Genomic DNA, 12844 nt, shown 5'->3' with positions numbered 1-12844 from the left:
AGAGCTGGTTTCCTTCAAACATGATGCTTAGAATTGAGGTTCATCGGACCAGAGAATATTTCTCACAGTCTGATGGTCCTTTAGGTGCTTTTTTGCAAGTTCCAAGTGGGTTTTCATGTGTCTTCACTGAAGAGAGGATTGAGTCTTGCCACACTGCCATAAAGCCCAATTCGGTGGAGTGTTGCAGTGATGTTTGTCCTTCTGTAGATTTCTCCTATCTCCACATATGATCATGGAGCTAAACTAGAGTGACCATCGGGTTCTTGGTCCCCACACTAACCAAAGCCCTTCTCCATCAATTGCTCAGTTTGGCCAGGAGGACAGCTCTTGGAAGAGTCCTGGTTGTTTCAAACTTCTTCCATTAAGGGTAACAGAGACTACATGTTTCTGTGACCCTTCAACGAGGCAGAATTTCTTTTCTGAACTCTGTCCCAGATGTCTGGCTTGAGGCAAACATGTTTCTGAGCTCTACAGGCAGTTCTTTTGACCTCAGGGCTTGTTTTTTTCTCTGATATGCATTATCAGCTGTTGAACCTTTTATTAAGACGTGTGTGCCTTTCCAAATCATACCCATTTAATTTAATTTGCCACAGGTTAACTTCACTCAAAGTGTAGTAACATCTACAAGCAATATGAATGCTCCTGGGCTAAATTTTAACTGCCCCATATAAAGGTATGAATACTTATGCAATGGAATCATTTAAGTTTTTTATTTTTAATACATTTGCAAATACGTAAAAAAAAACAGTTTTTTTGCTTTACCATTATGGTGTATGGAGTGTAGATTGATGTGGGGGAAAAAAAAGTAATTTAAAGCAGCTTCACACAAGGCAGCAACATAACAAAATGTGAAAAAAATGAAGGGGTATGAATACTTTTGCAAGGCACTGTATATGGTCCAGACTTACACACTGTTTATAAATATCATAGCTTGACAACACTGTCTGTTGCCTGTTTATAATAAACATCTGTTTATGTCAGCATATATTTTGATCATTGTGTCTGAAGCACTGTTGCATCAGTGTAGTGTGTGTTAGCATGTTTACAGTATTTCACACCTTTAATGAACGGTTCAGTGGAGGATCATCTCCGCAGCAATAGTACATGCAGAACATAAATCATAACAATTATAATTGGTCCTCAGAGTTGACACATCATTGATGTTTTCTGACATCACTAAGAGTAAACAAACTGAACAAAGACATGTAACTGTTTAGACAGTTCAACCCATGGGACTACCTTGAGAGAGGCCCACACACACTGCCATTTGCAGAGCCCATTGTATTTTACATTACATGATATTTATTTCTCCTTTAATATTAATATAATGAAAAAAGAAACAAGTGACCAGGCTCTAATAAGATTTTAACTGAGAGCTAGGCCTGTCACGATAACAACTTTTTGTTGTGCGATATATTGCCCCAAAAATAATTGCGATAAGCGATATTATTGTAATTTTAAAGACCATTTTATGCCACTGAATATATAATCATAATGTAACAGCATAATAATGCAAGAAGGCCTACACACTTCCAAATGACAACAAACTTTTAATTTTTAAGAATATTTAAATCATAGAAATTAAGTATCAAAATATTAGATACCTTAAAAAACTTGAATAAATAGTAAATAAACTTTTTCTAACAAAAAGTGCAAAGTAACAAGTAGAAAAAAAGAAAAATTCACAAAGAACTTGTATGGAGATTTTTCCATATACAGATTTTTCCTGACCTTTTTTTCTCAGTAAATTAAGAGTGCACACTATTGCTGAAAAACACAATCACTACTTAGCAGTCAGATGGCCGTATGCACAAAGGCACACATCCCCTAAACAAGGCCATATCTGCAGATGAATGATTTTTTTTAGAAGCATATTTTTATTTGAACTAGCACCTCATGACTACACCACGTTATGTACGAGAAGCTGCAAAAGACACAGGCGCAAGTGGAATGTACAAAACATGGTGACATAAATTTTGAAGTAACTATAAATTTTTAAGAATATTTAGATCATGGAAATTAAGTATCAAAATATTAGATACCTTAAAAAACTTGAATAAATAGTAAATAAACTTTTTCTAACAAAAAGTGCAAAGTAACAAGTAGAAAAAAAGAAAAATTCACAAAGAACTTGTATGGAGATTTTTCCATATACAGATTTTTCCTGACCTTTTTTTCTCAGTAAATTAAGAGTGCACACTATTGCTGAAAAACACAATCACTACTTAGCAGTCAGATGGCCGTATGCACAAAGGCACACATCCCCTAAACAAGGCCATATCTGCAGATGAATGATTTTTTTTAGAAGCATATTTTTATTTGAACTAGCACCTCATGACTACACCACGTTATGTACGAGAAGCTGCAAAAGACACAGGCGCAAGTGGAATGTACAAAACATGGTGACATAAATTTTGAAGTAACTATAATGGGCGATATATTGTGTCCCCAAAAATTATTGAGGTCATGTACATATATTGTGCGATAAGTCGATATATTGATTATTGCGACAGGCCTACTGACAGCATATCCATATTCAGATCTTTCCCCTGATCGATTGCAGTTACACACTTAGAACTGATCACTAATTCAGGAGTGTCTTTTATTTGATAGGATCTATTAAATCTTATGATTATTTCAACAAAAACTGAGTCACTCAGTTACATTTACATTTAGTCATTTTGCAGATGCTTTTATCCAAAGCGACTTACAATTGGGGAATACATAAAGCGATTCTTCTTAAAGAGGCAAACAGACACAGGAAATGCTTGTAAAACCGAGTTTTAGGCATTGTTCAAATAAGTACAAGCTAGAAAGGAAAGGGATAAATAAAGAGAGAGAGAGTTTTTTGTTATTTTTAATTTATGATGACGTCAAGCAGCGTCGAAAGAGATGAGTTTTCAGCTGTCGCTTGAAAATTGTCAGGGATTCAGCATTCCGGATAGGGGTGGGAAGATCATTCCACCAGCCAGGAATGGTGAACGAGAATGTTCTGGTAAGTGATTTTGAGCCTCTCTGTGATGGTACCACAAGGCGTCGCTCACTAGCGGATCTCAGACTTCTGGAGGGGATGTAGATTCATAGTAGGTGCTCACAGAAAGCTGCCTCTCTCAGACAGCATGCGGTCCAGAATTCGGTTCTCTTTAGCAGCTTATTATGCTTGCATTGTCAAATACACGCACAATTATGTCAAAATGCCAAATTTATGTAAACAGTCTATCATGTGTTAAATTAGCATAAACAGTTGGGTGAAAATCTGATGTGTATTAGTATATTGAATCTGTGATTTTGGTCTTAAAAGGGACAGCAGCCTAATATTACTGCTGCTGTCTGTGTCATTAATGGTTAATCAAACAACAAAAGACAAATACAAAATCTCTTACTGCTCTTGACTAAATCACTTTATCTTTAATAAAAAAAAAACAGTTCATATTTAATTTATATTTAAATTGCTTCTCTGTTCTTATTTTTAATAACAAAGAACAAATAACAAAAATAACTATATGAAGATATCTTATATATATATTTTTTTAAGATTAAATAAAATTTGTCATAGCATGAATTAAGAATTTGTTCATATTACCCACCCCTAGATGACACTTAGTAATGTGATTCTCTCTTATAGACAGAAAGTGGAGATTGATATTGTCTCCAAATAAGTGATTATTTAAAAGAATAATAATAATTTCCAATTATTTTCACTTAAGTTAACCATCTTCCTAAAATCAGTAATCTTCATAGTTTTCTGGGCTGTTTGAGTCTTTTGACAAATTTTCAATTCATGCGTTCATGACCTCAAGGTTAGATTTTTGTAATGCTTTATTGGGTGGTTGCTCTGTGCACTTAATAAACAAACTCTAGCTGGTCCAAAATGCAGCAGCTAGAGTTCTTACTAGAACCAGGAAGTATGACCATATTAGCCTGGTTCCCTTTCAGTCAGTCACGTTCGACGTTACGTCAGTCGTGACTGACGAATTGGGATCTCGCCCGAGAGCCCAATCACCTTCGAGTGTTAACTAAACAAGCCAATGACAGTTGGCGTGCGTGTTTCGCCACGCGCACCCCGCCCCGCAGCGCCGGTATAAAAGGAGAGCGCGTGCAAACGCACATCAGCTTTTCGCTTCGGAGCCGAGCCTTCTAGCAAGACAAATCTCCGCGAGTGTTTTGAAAAACAGCTGGCGTTGGTGTTACGGCGTGTCAGTGGGGGTTGCCATCCAGGCTGCTGAAACCTCGGCGAGCTGCAGCTTCCATTCTGCGGTCCTGCCGCGACCTCCCCTGGGCGCTTCAGCGTTCTCTCTAAAAGAGTGTTTTTCCTTTCTAAAAGAGCAAATTCTAAAAGAGCTCCACGAGCGACGGGCGTCTTTTTCTCGGGCGAGATCCCAATTCGTCAGTCACGACTGACGTAACGTCTCCGTTCCCTCCTTCAGGGAACGAGGGTTACACAAGTAACCGAGACGTTCTGTCAACTCTGCACTGGCTCCCTATTAAACATCTTACACATTTTAAAATCTTGCTAATTACCCCTGAATGGTTTAGCTCCTCAATACTTGAGCGAGGTCATCCTACACATCCACTGCGATCTCAAAACTCTGGCCATTTGATAATACCTAGAATATCAAAATAAACTGCGGCCGGCAGATTCTTTTCCTATTTAGCGCCCAAACTCTGGAACAGTCTAGCATTGTTCGGGAGGCAAACACACTCTGTCAGTTTAAATCTAGATTAAAAATGACTTCTCTTTTGCCCTTAGAAATTTAATTGGGAACGTAACAATAAACATAACATTTCAGCCTTTAAACCATATTTATAAATTATTAAATGAACATATAAATATATATCTTAGTGTCCTAGTTGTTTAGATTTTTTAGAAGGCACATTCTAGAACATTTTAGAAAGCTTCTTTCACATTTACAACACTGCATGTTTGCTGCGTAAAAATATGCGTCGATTTTCAAATTGATCTGAACAAAAACAGCAGATGGCTTAGTGAAAATGCAAATCACTGATCTGTATAATGATCAGTGATGCAAATTATTTCTCTGCCAGTAGGTGGGGCTTTTGAAAGCTTCAGTAACGGCTGTACACAACGCAGTGCTGCGCTCATAAAGGCTTTATCAGGCATTATAAGAAAGATGACATGAAAATGCCATCAAAAGTTCTCTGAAAATAGTCGGTTCCCTTCAGAGATACATTCATATAAAAACACCCGTGTCGCGTTTTGACTTTATTCAATGAAATTCACAGCCTTTTTAAGTTTAATCATCACATTAAGCTATATCGCAATTCTTGTCCTTCCATCCCCAAATTTAAGACCTCTTGAAATTATAATTAATACTTTTCTTATTCCATTTAAGACTTATGGTCTTAAATTTGATACCACTAACTTGAAGGACGCACGGGAACCCTGTGATAGCCTGACGGGCAGGGGGATGATACATTTTGGTAGCCCGACTGGAAGACACAATAGCCCTGGGATGTCGAGCTAGCAATTTTGTGAGCCCTGTACCGGGATGAAATCCTCAGAGCCACTATCAGACCACACACTGGTGCATTGGGCCCTGGGTCCCTCCTGGTGCATGACAATGCCTGGCCTCATGTGGCCAAAACTCGAAGGTGATTGGGCTCTCGGGCGAGATCCCAATTCGTCAGTCACGACTGACGTAACGTCTCCGTTCCCTCCTTCAGGGAACGAGGGTTACACAAGTAACCGAGACGTTCTGTCAACTCTGCACTGGCTCCCTATTAAACATCTTACACATTTTAAAATCTTGCTAATTACCCCTGAATGGTTTAGCTCCTCAATACTTGAGCGAGGTCATCCTACACATCCACTGCGATCTCAAAACTCTGGCCATTTGATAATACCTAGAATATCAAAATAAACTGCGGCCGGCAGATTCTTTTCCTATTTAGCGCCCAAACTCTGGAACAGTCTAGCATTGTTCGGGAGGCAAACACACTCTGTCAGTTTAAATCTAGATTAAAAATGACTTCTCTTTTGCCCTTAGAAATTTAATTGGGAACGTAACAATAAACATAACATTTCAGCCTTTAAACCATATTTATAAATTATTAAATGAACATATAAATATATATCTTAGTGTCCTAGTTGTTTAGATTTTTTAGAAGGCACATTCTAGAACATTTTAGAAAGCTTCTTTCACATTTACAACACTGCATGTTTGCTGCGTAAAAATATGCGTCGATTTTCAAATTGATCTGAACAAAAACAGCAGATGGCTTAGTGAAAATGCAAATCACTGATCTGTATAATGATCAGTGATGCAAATTATTTCTCTGCCAGTAGGTGGGGCTTTTGAAAGCTTCAGTAACGGCTGTACACAACGCAGTGCTGCGCTCATAAAGGCTTTATCAGGCATTATAAGAAAGATGACATGAAAATGCCATCAAAAGTTCTCTGAAAATAGTCGGTTCCCTTCAGAGATACATTCATATAAAAACACCCGTGTCGCGTTTTGACTTTATTCAATGAAATTCACAGCCTTTTTAAGTTTAATCATCACATTAAGCTATATCGCAATTCTTGTCCTTCCATCCCCAAATTTAAGACCTCTTGAAATTATAATTAATACTTTTCTTATTCCATTTAAGACTTATGGTCTTAAATTTGATACCACTAACTTGAAGGACGCACGGGAACCCTGTGATAGCCTGACGGGCAGGGGGATGATACATTTTGGTAGCCCGACTGGAAGACACAATAGCCCTGGGATGTCGAGCTAGCAATTTTGTGAGCCCTGTACCGGGATGAAATCCTCAGAGCCACTATCAGACCACACACTGGTGCATTGGGCCCTGGGTCCCTCCTGGTGCATGACAATGCCTGGCCTCATGTGGCCAAAGTGTGTGGGCAGTTTCTGGATAATGAAGGCATTGATGCCACTGACTGGTTCTCATGTTCTCTAGCCCTAAATTCAACTGAGAACCTCTGGGACATTATGTATCGAAGCATCTGAAGCCGGCAAGTAGCACCACATACCATCCAGGATGTCTATGATGCCCTGATCCAGGTTTGGCAGGAGATCCATACAGACACGTGGTGACCATACACACTACTGACTTACAATAGGAGTTGCTGAATGAAATTCATGCAAGTTGAATCAGCCTGTAATTTCAATTCTTACTTGGATTTTCGGTGTGTTTTTGAATCCAGCCCTCAATGGTTTGATGATTATGGCTCACTAAGGCTGCATTTATTTAATACAGCAAAAACAGTAATACTGTTACAGGGCACCTATTGTATTATGCCCCTTTTTACAAGATGTAATATAAGTCTCAGGTGTCCCCAGAATGTGTCTGTGAAGTTTCAGCTCAAAATACCCCACAGATTATTTATTATATCATTTTGAAAATGCCTATGTTTTCGTGCATGTATCTTTAAATGCAAATGAGCTGCTGCTCCCTCCCCCCTTTTCCAGAATAGGGCTGTGCCTTTACAGAGCTCATACCTCAAATACTCTGCCAAAAAACATCGCTGAAATCATGCGTTTTAAAGGCATATCAGTTTAAACTTCTGATATAGTGTTTTCTGAGCGCACACATCCAAAGCGCACACACACAGAAAGTGGCTGTCACATGGCATGTGAGCACTAAACTAAGTTCTCTTTCATGTCTTATTGCGTTTAAACTGTCAAATACACACAAGGTTATGTTAAAAACACGCTACAAAAACAGTCAGTTATGTCTGTGAAGGTAAACAGCTGGGAAATAAATTGCATGTTTATGAAGTGACAGCAGCGTAATATGCAGTACCTACTGCTGTCTACTCTTGACCGGATAACTTCTATAGCTTTAATAAGAAGACATTTCTAACTTGAATGCTGCTTTTAAATGCTCTATAGCGTGAAGATCAACATGGCAGATTGTGTGCGGATCACTCAGGTCTTTGCTAATATGGCGGTGTCAGTCAGCGGCCGTGGGCGGTAATATTATAATAAGAACCCCTTCCTACGTCAGAAGGGGAGAGAAATCTGATCGGCTCATTTTCTGCTTGCAGAGAAAGGCTTACAAAGCCAAACTTACTGGGTTCTTCTTTTTCACGTTTTCTGAGTTGGTAGATGCACCAGACACTCAATTATAGCACTTAAACACGGAAAAAGTCCGATTTTCATCCGATGAGCCCTTTAAGCTTTTTTTAAACAATTTAAAATAACTATTTTCTACTTTAATGTATTTTAAAATGTAATTTATTTCTGTGATGCAAAGGTACATTTTCAGTATCAATACTCCAGTCTTTAGTGTTAAGTGATCATTCTAACTTCAGAAATCTTACTAATATGCTGATTTGCTGATCAAGAAACATATTAAGCTAATCCAACTGTGAATATTTCGACCGGCATTCACAGATATTTTTGCAGATCATCATTCATGATACTTGTGTACTTTGTAGCACTGTTTAGTTTAGCAATATCAGAATGTTTTGGTAATTAGCATAAATCTAGTTTTTTCCAGTTCAGTCCTAATTGTGATTATGCTACATGTGTAATAGTTTTTCTGTTGGCTAAAATCAGAGTGCGAACTACGGGCTCCCCTTAATAAGACATGGGCTCCCCTGAAAACAGGATTTGTGAAATTTTGGGGGGTCTCAAAAAGTATTGACAATGTGTTATTTTGACATGCAATTTCAGTTTTGTGCAATGGGATCATCGTGGATTATTATGTGTAAAATTGCAAAAATATTCATTCATTCATGCATGACGGCGATTTAAACCTAATTCACTTGAATAAAGATAAATATGCATGCTATTCTTGTCATGAGCATCAAGGTGTGGGGGCGCTGCGGTGCAAATTCCACTCATGTTTAGTACGTTAACTCAAAGATTCGTAGAAAAAATATAAACGCTGGACTCTGTGGTCGATTCTGTGTTAAGGTAAGGCATGTTATTCGCAATTATGTGTTGTGGCTGTGTTGTTATAGGTCTGCGTGACTCTCGATGTCTTAGGCCTAATTGAACGGAGGAATTATGGTATTCTTCTGTAGCCTGACAACGAGTAACTTTAACCGTTGTTCATGTGAACTCAAAGACAGCCTGACGCTCTGTTTATAGACTATGTGTGGGTGGCTGTTTGTTGTTTCACCTATCAATTCGGTTTTGCTCACATTATAGTTTTGTATCTGTAACTTTTAAATTGAACTTACTGTTCTATTACATACATGTTGCCCAAATATATTAATTATCCCCTTCATCATGACAATACAAATGGAATGGTACAATTTCATTTTCCAACCAAACAATGTTTAATATACACCAGATATTTATGCTTTACAACAAGAATTTGCATAAGGCTCTATTGTATGATAAAATGTTTGTATGATGAATTAATTATTAAAAACACAAAAAGTGAATTACAAAATAATCACGCATTTAATCTGATTTAATCTAATCATTTAATCTAGCATTTAGCTGAAAGGAAGGGAGCACACAATAAAGAAAGGTGCTGTTCATACAGTATGCATTATTGCATTCAAGAACCACGACTGGGTCTTATCAGCAAAACATAAACCTTACAGTTTCTAATTTTAAGATTACAGGCAACACAAGCTGATTTTGTTGAACAATGGAGATAAAGCATCATCACTTCATGAAACAGCACATCCTCACCCACACCAAACAATCAAAAATGAATGCTGCATTTATACAAGCATAAACAACTACTGTCATACAGCAACAAGGACAAAAGCTCTTAGACAGTCATCGAGTCTGTGACCTCACAGTTTTAAGTGAGTCATACTGTGTATGAACTGTGCAGCATTAAAGATTGCTTTAGAAACGGACCTTTTGTATGTTTCAAACTAAGTAGTCCAGTTCAGCATTCATTATGGAATACATTTCATAAATGGCATCTACAGTTGCAGTGAAGTTTATTAAGAACTGATGAATTTTTTCTAAGCAATCCTCCTCTGCAACTTCTTGATCCTTGGTTAAAGCTTTAAGAAAATCTGACCGGCATGGTGCAGCAAATAACGCAGCCTACAGCAGAACCAAACAAAATGCTGGGTAAGCAATCACTGTCTTAAAATGCGCCATAACTTTTCCAGTTGTTTGTGATTACTGGCTTTTAAAAAATCAATTTTACACAGAGTAGACAATATATTTAGAAGATAATTTCCTACAAGACTTTTCCAGGCCTCATAACATGCAAAACAAATCGACATGCCCATCCTGCCATGCCCACAAAAGCTACTGAAAACACCCACCTTGAAAACCTTCTGGACTATCCAGCCGTGGTACCTCTTGAGGGCTTGGTCATAGGCTTTAGTGATATTGATGCGAATAAGATTGGGATTGTCCTCATCTCTTTCCCCATCCGCTAGACTTTGCAGTAAAATCTGAATGAACCGCAGGCCTCTGAGGAGAAGACCGGTAAACTGTTCAAACGTAGGTGAAAATCATTCATTGTACATAATATGTTTCGATTAGCGCTACACAATTAGCGATTACAATATCGCGATCTAAATTCAGACACCCATGCTATCTTGTTTGCGCTAATGATAACTCATGATTAAAGCTTTTCATGATCTCTAATACAAGAAAAATGATTCTCAATGTATCTAGAATTGTGCAGATCTAGTTTCTAATAATTTGATTTGTTGTAAGCATTTTTTATTATTTTAAAGAAAAGATCTGAACATGGAAGAGACATCCCTATAAAAGGGAAATTGTAGCAGTTATATTTTGGACAAAAGACATGCAGAAAGTGTGACTAGGTGAACAAATGACCTCTTTAACCACATAAGCGCCAGCGTGGCTCCGACTTTAGGCCACTCGGAGCCATAGATGCTTTTCTCGATTAGCAGAATCTGCTGAAGAGTCTCATACTTCACTGGATCTGAGTCATAGACAGCTTTAATTTTCTTGTGAGAATTGGGAGAAATTCAGAAAAACGTTTCAATACATTTTCAAAGGAATTTGATAGAAACGAACCTTAAAAAACATTAATAATATATGACTTAGTTCTCAGACTTACTGTGATGTTTCCATTTATGTCAGCCTTAATCGGTGCAAAAACCTTGGAACCAAGGCAATCTGAAAAATAATTTCATGAAACACTTTTTATATATATATTTCCCACCATTATAGAGGGAATGGAGTGTTACCTAAAAAAAGAAAGAATACATTAAAAGATTCAAATCAATACATATTGAGAAATAACTAGGTATTTTTATTTATTTATTTGTAAATGTAGTAAATAAATAAATAAAAATAAACAATAAAATTAATAAATAACAAAAAACCGGTAAAGAACTGCAGGAAGAGCATCTATGTTGAAGTGCTATACTTACCATTAAAGTTGTAGCCATCTGGGAAACATTTACTGTAAACTGTTCACCCAGTTAACTACCAATACTAGGTCTATACTAAAACTATAACTAGACAAGCCTAGAATAAAATACTTTGAAATACATCAAACATTAAATAACTGGAATTAACTACAGCAACATTTTTGTACCCACATTTTAAAAATGTGGGACATTTTGCCCAGGTTAATTTCTGACCCTGAAACATGGTCATTTGTCGCCACCGTGTGGTTGAAAAAGAGGTATTGAGGACCAGTCGCTGCGGGAACACAACGGTATCCGTTCTGTCCTCTCAATATTTAATGACCTCTTTGCTGTTTACTACACAGGTTTGAAAAATTCATACATTCAGAAGTCCACTAAACATGTCAAATGTGAAAGGCAATGGCATGGAGAAAAAGATTTGCTGTTCTAAACGCGTTCACTGCTGTTTCCAGAACTCCGTTTGTTTAAAAATCAACCTAGTTCATCTATCTTTAACCTACAGGCCTTTAAATAGTTAAAATACACATACTTTTTGTAACTTCCGATAATGAAATCACATGAAGTTCACGACTCACCGAAAAAAGGTGGCAGATGAGAAACTGACTCCAGAAATGTTTTCGTCGCGATCTCGTTGTTGTCAGGCATCGGCGCAAACTGCTGATCCAGCAAAAGTGCCATCGCAAATCATCTAAATAAAATGTAAGTTGTTGAAAATAGTATGGCTTTTAATTGCTTGACGCTTCGTTTCTATTTTCAATTCGTCCGTGGTATCGTGAAAAATATATTCAACAGGTGTGAAGAGGCACTAACAAAGTGACCGACTGAGGAAATGAAAGACCTAAGTGAGTTCAGTGAAGCCACGTTAATAAATCATTCCAGCATTTAAATACTCTTCCTGGAAAGATGTAGACTTTTAAACGATTACATATATATATATATATATATATATATAAACTAAAATGTTGTAATATATGTGACAACTTGCATTCAGTAAAATATAAGGTACAATTATTTAAGGCAAATGGACATGTTTTAAAAATGACACGTTTTAGCTTGAATACAGATAAAATTTATTATATTCAGTAACAAGACTTTCATTGAAGCAGCATCAACTGCATGATGCATATCCCATATGAAGGCCAACGGGACCTTCTTGAACTGAGCAGGTAAGTGCATGTGTACATATCCGGCAGATATTACAGCAGGAAATACTAGGACAAACTCGCACCAGATTAGTTGCATACATGACTGACAACTAGCAGCTTACATATATAAGTTGTATATAAATATAATACATGTACTGAATCATACAAAGCGATACCACATAATACCGGAATCACTAACACAGCAGCTGGTGGCCGTTAGGCAATTGTGTGTGTTATTTGTATTATTTCAGACAAGGCAGCACATGAACACATCCTTTGGACATGCAAATTAACACAAGAGCATCCCTAAAACATCAGGCGGATTGAATTCATAGCAACAGGACTTCATTTTGCAGTTGTCTATGAATAAACTGACATTCTCTGATGACCTGGA

At 37.3% G+C, this 12844-nt stretch overlaps 2 protein-coding genes across 2 annotated transcripts in view; one reads left to right on the top strand and one right to left on the bottom strand.

The window, feature by feature from the left end:
* Positions 1-7206, top strand: part of LOC107679510 (trace amine-associated receptor 13c-like) — a 9946-nt gene extending 2740 nt beyond the window's left edge. Inside the window, exon 2 of the mRNA XM_016475077.1 lies at positions 7126-7206. Within this exon, the coding sequence (XP_016330563.1) occupies positions 7126-7206 (81 nt within the window). The remainder of the gene's footprint in view (positions 1-7125) is intronic.
* A 2103-nt stretch (positions 7207-9309) lies between these two features.
* Positions 9310-12142, bottom strand: LOC107679516 (glycolipid transfer protein-like). The gene is made up of 5 exons (XM_016475084.1): positions 11881-12142; positions 10990-11048; positions 10743-10876; positions 10220-10370; positions 9310-9992 (listed from the first exon to the last, which is right to left on the bottom strand). Exons 1-5 carry the CDS (start codon positions 11981-11983, stop codon positions 9810-9812), a joined length of 630 nt encoding a protein of 209 aa, XP_016330570.1. The 5' UTR covers positions 11984-12142; the 3' UTR covers positions 9310-9809.
* Positions 12143-12844: the final 702 nt, after the last annotated feature.

The sequence above is a fragment of the Sinocyclocheilus anshuiensis genome, unplaced genomic scaffold (genome assembly GCF_001515605.1).
Source record: "Sinocyclocheilus anshuiensis isolate Anshui unplaced genomic scaffold, SAMN03320099.WGS_v1.1 scaffold2218, whole genome shotgun sequence".
NCBI classification, from domain to species: domain Eukaryota; kingdom Metazoa; phylum Chordata; class Actinopteri; order Cypriniformes; family Cyprinidae; genus Sinocyclocheilus; species Sinocyclocheilus anshuiensis.
This window is presented reverse-complemented; position numbering and strand designations above follow the sequence as displayed.